The following is a 10,000-nucleotide window of genomic DNA, read 5'->3' as shown; positions in this document are numbered from 1 at the left end:
CAAACAAAATGCCAGAAAACCTCCAATTTTGAGGACTATAAATTCTATAACACCCCACTGGTTCATTAGGAAAACAAAAGCATTTGTGAAGATAATCATTCCAGATACCTGTTGAAAAAAATATATTGATGATTATTAATATTAACAAAACCAAAGAGTACAGTAGATTGACATGGCATTTTTCTACCCAGCAGAGATAGGTGGATTTTATCTAGGTCTGGCGGAACGTACTCGTATTGTGTCAAGGACTAGTGTAATTTCCCAAAAGCAGTCGTTTGACGACTTTTCATCGGCCTTACAACTGAACCTCTTCATATTTTGAATTCTTTTTAGCATCATATAATTTAACAAATAACACAAAACAGTGGAAGACATTTAAAGATAACAAAAGGCCTGAAGAGAAATCATTATCCTAAATAAATGACCCTATCTGAGCGGAAAGAACATGGTATAACACAGACTGCTTAAGAAAGAGATTGTGGAGGCAAAGTGAGTGTCTAAAACCAATTCATTTCAAAAGTTACATTCAGATTTCTATTACTGTGAACTTAAACAAGAATAGATAGAAATGTTGGGTCAAAAATAAAAAAGTGCAATAAAAATCACATCATAAGCTTCAAATTTCGTATTACTCTATTTGACATAATATTCTTGTGAAATAAAGAAATAAGGTTTTCTTTTCTTCTTTAAATCTTAATATAAGAAATCGAGTCGTTCCTAGGCTTTGATTTTGTCTCGTCTTGATCATAGTTGTTCGTTCAATATATATATATATATATATATATATATATATATATATATATATATATATATATATATATATATATAATATTATTATTTCCAATTTTTCAGTGATGCATTTTGCACTTTTTTGATTGTTCCACATCGATAGGGACTACTTTCTTTTGACAATCTCCCGTGTTATTGTTGGCAAATAATAAACGTTTTTACGTTTCATCTAAACATGAGAGGTGTTCTATGTAGTGGGATTTAAGAAATGGGGTGGGGATGGGGCTGGGGGAATTAAATCACGTATTTCAGACTTTTGTAATCTTTTTTTTTTTTTTTACATTACCGAAAAAGCTAGTCCCCAGTCTCTGAAGTCTTTGCTAATCACAAATTCTGATCCAGAGTGAGAAAAATTGATCAATGTCTCCACAAGATGTCCCAGCCATTTGAATATGTTATAGCCGATTTCAGTCCTCAGGGTTACGAAGGCAACAGCAAATTGGATTGAGAAGGACCAGAACACTGGGTGCCAGTTTACCTGTAGCCAAGTATAATACAATGTTTACATTTGTTGTTAAAACTTTCATGTACTTCTCAATACAGTTACAATTTTATCTGGTTAATATCCATTACTCATCATGGACACTTATTTCAATTATATTGAAAGATGAGCAATCTTAATAATCGTTACTGCATATAACATGGGATTAATTTGGAATAAGACTATAATATGACTCGGAATAAAAATCTCGCAAAAGGTTTATTGTTCTCTTTATAAATAACTTCAATTCTTATACTTATATCAGGCTAGATTCTGTCTACTGGCTGCCTTTCTACAGGTTATCTTTTCACAAATTATATGAATTTTCTTTAATTTTTAAATCTTTATTTCATCTAGTGTCTGTCGTTTAAAAGGGACAAGAGAGCAACGAAATAACAATTAAAATCAATAAAAGAATACTCTAAACATATTTCCCTTAAAACGATAACAATGATTTATTACCTTGCTTGGCTTTGCTGAGAAAATAAAACAAAGGAAGATCATGACCAGCATTCCAACAAATGATTGGATGTTTGTAGTATTACGAGGGAACACATCTACCACGAGGTAAGTTACCATGGCAACTGCTGCTAATATATACAATAAGCTGAAATCAAATAAAATTTGGCATTCTAAATGACAGGAGTAATAATTTATATATATAGTCATTTACAAAAGAAACTAGACAGTCTATACTTGCTATTGTCTCAAATAAGGGAAAACAGATTGATGCGTGGTAAAATTCTTAAAGAAGTAGACAAATTTTTATTTTTGTTGATGCTTTTATTGGCACAAGTCTGAGGAGCAGTAGCAGACCAGCAAACAGGTAGGTTCAAAGGTTACACCAATTTATATCACATAAGCGTTGCTAGGCTTAAGTTGCCGAACCAAATGTTCACACTCTGTGAGCGTGTTTTGTAATGTCACACACCCGTAATTCGACAAAAACTGACCCCTTACAGATGAATCGCTTTATCAAGTGAATTCCAGAGAGGCAAACGTACTTCGTGCTATCGACGTGGAGGTGATCGTCTCAATTTAGAAACCACCATTTAAGTAGGAAATCGGGCATATGGATCTGTGTTGGGAATGATATTGGTTGTAGAAAAAACTGAACTCATACGTATCAACCAATGACTCAACTCAAGACCTATCATCATCATCATTGCCTTTTTCACCCTGGGTCAGGGTATAGGCCACAGACAAACAGTTTCCATCCTTCTCTGTCCTGAGCTATCTTTTTAATCTCATTCCAGGTCTTACCACTTCTCTGTATATCAGCTTCTTTAATTCTTCTCCATGTTCCTCGTGGCCTTCCCCTTGTTCTTCTGCCCTGGGGGTTCCAGTCCAATACTTTCTTTGTTATAGTGGAATCATTCTTTCTAAGCGTGTGTCCAATCCACCTATACATCAGCAATATTCCTGAACCAATGGTCGTCCCTCCCGTTTTGTTTTTTTTAAAATCAAAATAATCAAGTGGTGATATTTCTTTTTGTTAACGCCTCAGCATATAAAGCTCGACAATTATCTGTGAGCCCGTTTTCATGAACGAGGACAAGATTTAGTTATTTACTAGTCTAGTAAATGACTTGCTAGTCTAAAGCCTAAAAAATCAGATTTCATGAACGCTTTCTAGTCTCAGACTAGCTAGTCTCTTGACTAGTAAGGACGGTGAATAATTCGGCAGTTTTGTGCTGGCAACACCCCGCTCTCTCGTACATGATGGCATGTAAGTTTCCCGCCTTCCAAATATCAAGTTTCTTTTGTAAACGACTATACAATATGAATATGTGCAAACATAATTTAAGCGAAGAGAAGTCTGTATCATGATGCTCAGCAAAGCAGATATTGGGAATAAATATTGAGCTTTTATATAGGGCAATATCCACTAAACGTGCTCAAAGCGCTTTAAAAGGGGTCCCTGCCAACAGTAACATTTAACATGTAGGACTGGACATGACGCCTGTTAGGCGATATTACAATTTCTTTCGGACAGAGGCAACGCTGCTAACGGCCAGGTACTCATTTTACACCCGAGTACGGTGAGAGAATGTGAGTAAAGAGCCTTCTCCAAGGACTCAACTATGCGCCGAGCGAGGCTCGAACCCAAGACCTTCCGATCCGAAAGCTAGTGTCATACCACAAGACCACATAGCCGCACTTAATCCGAGATAAGACCAACATAAAATAAACTAACTAGAATTCAACTGTTAGTACCATTGCTAGACAAGTATATTATACTTGTATCATATTATACGTATTTGTAATATTATACTCTTATCATTAAATTGCAAATGAACTAAGATAGGTTTCTTATCGAAGTTTTGATAAGTCAGTGACTAATGTACAAAAAAAGGAATGTTTTGCCAGCTTAATTCCATACAAAAGATATGAAATGAAATTTAAAGGGTTTCAATAGAAAATTCAGATAGGTAAACTTTGATTTGTGGTTGACTTGCAGGAGTTTCATATTTCCTCATGAGGTAAATGTGTGCAAAGTGCCTTTCCAATAGCCATATCGTCGACATCTCTAATCGCCGGTCCCATCCCTCGGATCTATTATTAGATCATCCATGGAGTAAAAAAAAAAAACAACTGATAAGTAACATTGCATCAGGGAGCAACGTGGTACAGCAGTTTGAGCTTTGCTTCGTACCCAAAACGTACTGAGTTCGATTCACCGCCGCGCTATGTGGCCTTTCCCCAAATCACATTGCGGTGCTAAACTGCGGCTGACGCCTATATTATTCTTGGAATAGACTCCAAAGATATTTTCCCCCAAAAGATGAATAAACGGAATTTTTCATTTCATTGAAATTTCATAAACCGTTTTTTTTAAATTATGGATTTTTTCAAAGACTGATAATTGCAAGTACGTTAACGAGCATATTTAGGGAGAATATTTGAATCTCCTAGAGACATGATATAGATTTACAAGAATGCATGGCTGTAAGATAATTGAAACATTACAGAGTGCTATCCTTATGATGCAAATCACAGTATTTGCCACCAATCTTTCAGTCACAATTAATAAGAAGCCAAACTACAGTCATACAATAATATTATTATAAAAGGTATTATCATTATCATCGAAAATAGGAACGATTTACTCCTCCTCCTCCTCCTCCTCCTCCTCATCATCATCATCATCATCATCATCATCATTATCATCATCGTTGTCGTCGACACTATCATCATCGTCCTCATTCCACATCATCATCATCATCATCATCATCATCATCATCATCATCATCATCATCATCATCATCATCATCATCATCATTGTCGTTGTTATCGTCGCTATCATTATCGTCATCATTCCACATAATTATTCCATCATCTCCAAAATCCTCATCATCCTTATCATCCCTTTCCACTTACTATCTCAAAATTTTCCGAAGTCGTTTGCCACGTTTTGAATTCAAAAATGAAAGACAACATTGAGGTGGACCGACAACAATGCCTCGGCTGTCCAACACTTTAAAAAATACTTTCCACAGCAAGAACACAGTGATCACTATGAGAATAATAGACCCTTCGTCACCATATCTGTAATAGAAATAGTTGGATCAATATTACTGGAAACAGAAAAACCCCCCATTAAATTCTTTATGGAAAAGGAATGTTAGTAAACATAATTATATATATAGCGGTCCTTGATAGGATAATATAAGATAAGATAAGAGAAGAGAAGAGAAGAGAAGAGAAGATAAACTTTATTAATCCAAAACAGGAAATTACATTGTGTTTTACATGGCTCAAGGTAAAAGATAACATTTAACAGGGTAGATGATTATAAGACATAATGTATCATAAGTAGATAGTTGGAATTTAGTGCCGTAGAAAACATTCAGACATTCATTCTCACACTCGCTCTTGTATTTACGTTCCCCCTTATCAATTAAAGATGTCAGAAATAATGGTATTAACAAAAAAATGAAGAAGCATTAGAACTACGTAAGTAAATAAATGACATTTTATAACTAATTGCAGCGGGTAAGAATGATTTGTTATAGCGTTCTTTGTTTGCTTTTAAGTGCAGCAACATATTGCTCCATTTGATTTGAGGGTACAGAGTATGACTGTCACTCTTATTACCTTATTCAATTTCTTATTCCACAGGGTTTTAACATGGTTTCAAATTTATATCTTTTGCAATCTACCGCAACTATCTTTCCAAATTTAAGGACTCTACTCATTTTAATAGCATCGTTTTTTCTAATGTTACCGCCCAATACAGGGAGGGATAAGCTTATCATACTTATCAAAACTGTTGATTCCAAAAACATTGACAGTAATTTATTTTCTACGTTAAAGCTATTTAATTATCGTAGATGGTGCATTCTCTTCGGCCAATGTATAACCAATGAATAGGCTACTTATCGAATCATAAGGTGGCGTAACTATTTTAGTATCAGGGTGTTTGGGCAGGAGTTTTATGATTCCGGGGCGAGGATGGATGATCTTTATTGACGACCAGCATTTATTTAGGCCAGATAATAATATGATGCCATCACTCAGAAACCAAAAGATCATTTGCACCATGTATGTATCCATTCCTCCGGAAGAATGGCTTAACACTTCCAATCAGATTAGAACTATCATTATGACATCACGATTTTGTTCCTTATTGTCTGAAATCTATGCCCGCAGGAAAAATAAAATATTATATTATATATATATATATATATATAAAATATATATATATATATATATTATGATTTTAAGATATTACTTATAATATAATTCTAGCTTAGTCTTTGATAATAATTAGCACGGATAAATTGACAATGTATTGTGCTTAAGCCTATGTCTGTGTTTCTGTGTGTGTGAGTGTTCAATGTTACACATGGTCCGTTATACTTCCGGATGGCAATGTTGTGAGCTTCTCAAACAAGCGCATACTATCTATAAAGTGTTGCTGAAGGTATTGGGACCTCTTGGGCTTTAAGCGCATTTAGTGAACATTGCTCTCTATGAAATCTTATTGTTGTGTTTGTGACGGGATACCAGACGCGTTAAGTGATTAAATGTGAGAGAACCATTTATTACTGAGTATAAGTTAGAGTATAAAAAAATATATCGCATCAACATTGTAAGTAGAAGGACAGAATAAAATAACCCATGGAAAGTAAGGAACAAAGAGTGCATCCTCTCGAGGGCATGTCACTCTGATATTTGTAAGCACAAATGACATTTTAAACAATGAACTTAATGAATAATAACTAATTAAGCTGTGACTAAGTCAATTAGTTAATAAGAAAGGGGAGCAACTCTTTCCAAGCGTAACTCGATGTATAAGTCCATAACACTTAGGTTATGCATCCCTTTAAGATTTCCGCTAAATTGCTTAACATGTGTTTAAACTCGATCACCTAGTTTTTAACTAAATTAAATCAGACACAGGCACGATTAGGCCTACATCTTAGTTATAACACTATTGATAATGACCCAGAACCCCACGTTTGACTCAGTTATCGAATGAATTTGGCATTGTAATACTGCGCTGTGTGGCTATTAGTAATTCGGAGAGAAAAATAAAGTGAGTAGATGTGACTCATATATAAGGGAACAACACAAAACAAACAACGTTTCGGCCCTTGGCCTTCGTCAGGAGACAAAAACACAAACACAAATATGTAAATTTACAAAATATCACATTTCGTCAAATGTTAGCTCATGAGATTTGCGGCGCTGTACTGCATGGCTGACGCCATCATTACCTGTAATTTTCCCCCTGGAATAGACCCTAGAGACAAATTTTCCTCTGTGGGATGAATAAAGGGAATTTTAGTTATACTTTGTTTATTATGCTAAAGGCACACATCCATTCACAGACAAAACGCTTTGTCTTATTTAGTCCAGGAATATTCTAGTTTCAGTCAAATAAAAATGCGCTTTGTAACCATGCGGCAGTACATGAAGTAAAGGTATTTCTAATAGTCAACGGTCTTATTTTCGAGAAATATTATTACGCAGCAACATTAAAGAATAATGATATTATATAACATTTTATTTGGACAGTGAACACTTAATTTGAAATTAAAATTTGTTATATCGTTTAACTCATTATTTTAAAAAGCAACAACAACGTAATCATATTAGCAGGTCGGATAACTCCAATTGTCTTGGGCTTATTGTTGTAATGGAAACAATGTTTTAAAACAAACGCAAAATATCGTCAATTACAACAATGTAAAACCAAGCCCTATAAATACGTTCGGTTATCGGACTTGCAAATAATAATGTGTGCACGTAGAAAGAAATCAATACTTAGATCATGTAGGTAATAGGTCTTTGTTAATTCATCAAAATAGCAATATGTGAGATTCAAAATTATAATGATCATAATGATGATGATGATGATGATGATGATGACGATAATGATGATGATGATGATGATGATGATGATGATGATGATGATGATGATGATGATGATGATATCAAAAATCGCGACAATACATTATATTACTACCTACTCAGCGTTATAAAGCAAAATAAGAGAAGAAAGTCATCATTACCTGTAGTTCATGCAGTATCCAAAGTAAACAAGGTACAACAACAACAGTATGACGTATATGCCTAGTTTAATCCGGCTGGAATATTTGGTGAAGAATCTGTGAATCTTATCTTCCATGTCTTCAATCCATTTTGAGAAACGTGAATCGCTGAGTGATATTTCATCTTCACATCTTGTTTCTTTACTCTTATTTTCTTCTAGTATCTCTTTTCCAGCATTTGGTGAGTCACCGTTAGCAGCATCCAATTTATTGAATGAAACGATTTCAGCCTGTTGATGGACAAAAAAACAAAAACAAACGAAAATAAGAGGAAAGCAACTAAAGTGAGAAAGGATCAATGAAGACATTTTTTTCTGAAGCATTTTATCAAGAACTAATTTCCTGAAAATCGTTATAGCTAAATAAACAATTGGAGGTACATACTTGGTTATACTAATCTATAAATTATAAATCGACAATCTACCTAATCGTCATGTTGGACCTATTTATATCTGAAATAAATTATAACTTTAAATAAAGAATAAATTATAACGTCAAACAAGAGTCTTAATGTGGGATATAGAAATCAATATAATTATAATATATTATTAATTTGTCAAAATATTGTCCTTAAGAAAGGCTTAGAATAAAAGGGAGGGGTAGTAGGAATTAGAATGTTCCTCCCCAATCTTTTCTGACAATGTTCATTGTCTTTTAAAATTTCTCAAATTCACCTGTAAAAATTAAATTGCAAGGTTTGCATGCTTTAATTGTGTTCGCTGATAAGAAAATGAACCCAAAACAACCTGCGAACTTTGATTTTAAAGGTTTTCAATTGTACAATGTAAGTAATAGGAGTTTACCTATTTCAATTTTTAAGTAGCTCTATACAAAATTGTTATTCACATAACGTGAAATAACACAACCTTACCATCAACTTTTGTTATTGTCAAAAGACAATGTGTCACATGCAACAATAATGAATATATCGTCGTTGAAGGAGTAAAGCAATGCACCATTTGATAAGAGCAAACCAAGAAAAAAACCCATGTTAGGTCTAAAACTGAGTGTATTCGTTTTCGTTTCAGATTCATGTCGCTCATGTCGCACACCGTCTGGTGTGTCTCCAATCTCATGAAAGGAAATTGCGTGTAATCCTCTCGTACCCCTCTCGTTTTCAGTTGCCGAACCAAAATCCGACATTTGATTGTGGAATTAAAAGTTACTCAGTTTTCTACCAGCAAAATAAAACAACGCACTGTAAATTCTTTGTCATCCCTTATAATACTGAATCCTGTAAACGAAGCTCTCGTTATTGCAGTAAAAAAAATAATAACAATCCATTTATGATCAGAACTACTTAACCAGTTACTTTTATTCTTCAACGACTCAATCACTCTATTACTTACCGAAGAGTCAGATATATTATATATATATATATATATATATATATATATATAATAATAGAGAGAGAGAGAGAGAGAGAGAGAGAGAGAGAGAGAGAGAGAGAGAGAGAGAGAGAGAGAGAAAGTGGGCACTAAAACTTTCTCTTGAAGATAACGGATTTCGAGAAGGTTTTGAATGCGTGTTCCGTTGATATATTAATATGATAATAATGATGATGATGTTGTTGATGATGATTATAAATAATAATAATAATAATAATAATAATAATAATAATAATAATATAATTATATATATAATAATAAATAATGATATGACGATGGTATATGATGATGAGATTAATAAAATAATAAGGTAATAATAATAATAATATTGATAATAATAACACAATGATAATAATAATAATAATAATAAATAATAATAATAATAATAATAATAATAATAATAATAATAATATAATAATAATAATAACAACAAACATACAACAACAACAACAACAACAATAATAATAATAATAATAATAATAATAATAATAATAATAATAATAATAATAATAATAATAATAATAATAATAATTGTGAATTTTGTTACCCATTGATGCAATTTGGATATTTGACTACTGTGACAAGTTATCACACGATTTTCTCGATCATATTATAAACGTATAATTTTACACATAGTTTTCTGTGTTAGTCCTATCGATAAAAGGAAGATGACGTCACTCAGGCCTTTGTTATTGTGTTTTGCCATCCACGGTTATTAGTAATTCTCATTGAACTGTATTAACCAAACTGTAAACGTTCAAGATTACACATAGTTTGTGTGT

At 33.2% G+C, this 10,000-nt stretch overlaps 1 protein-coding gene across 3 annotated transcripts in view; it reads right to left on the bottom strand.

The window, feature by feature from the left end:
• Positions 1-10,000, bottom strand: part of LOC144966270 (solute carrier family 28 member 3-like) — a 37,670-nt gene that overhangs the window by 10,954 nt on the left and 16,716 nt on the right. For 2 of the 3 annotated variants that reach the window (XM_078902479.1, XM_078902480.1), the window contains 5 exons: positions 7,792-8,060; positions 4,652-4,819; positions 1,733-1,877; positions 1,076-1,267; positions 1-108 (listed from right to left, as the gene is read on the bottom strand). The exon at positions 1-108 is cut by the window's left edge and continues 54 nt beyond it. In XM_078902479.1, coding sequence (XP_078758605.1) covers positions 1-108; positions 1,076-1,267; positions 1,733-1,877; positions 4,652-4,819; positions 7,792-8,060 — 882 coding nt within the window. Of the gene's footprint in view, positions 109-1,075; positions 1,268-1,732; positions 1,878-4,651; positions 4,820-7,791; positions 8,061-8,633; positions 8,718-10,000 lie in introns of those variants that run through there. The other variant, XM_078902481.1, reaches the window with a different exon arrangement.

The sequence above is a fragment of the Berghia stephanieae genome, chromosome 2, assembly GCF_034508935.2.
Source record: "Berghia stephanieae isolate SIO BIC M18660-M18661 chromosome 2, UCSD_Bste_1.3, whole genome shotgun sequence".
Classification (NCBI taxonomy): domain Eukaryota; kingdom Metazoa; phylum Mollusca; class Gastropoda; order Nudibranchia; family Aeolidiidae; genus Berghia; species Berghia stephanieae.
This window is presented reverse-complemented; position numbering and strand designations above follow the sequence as displayed.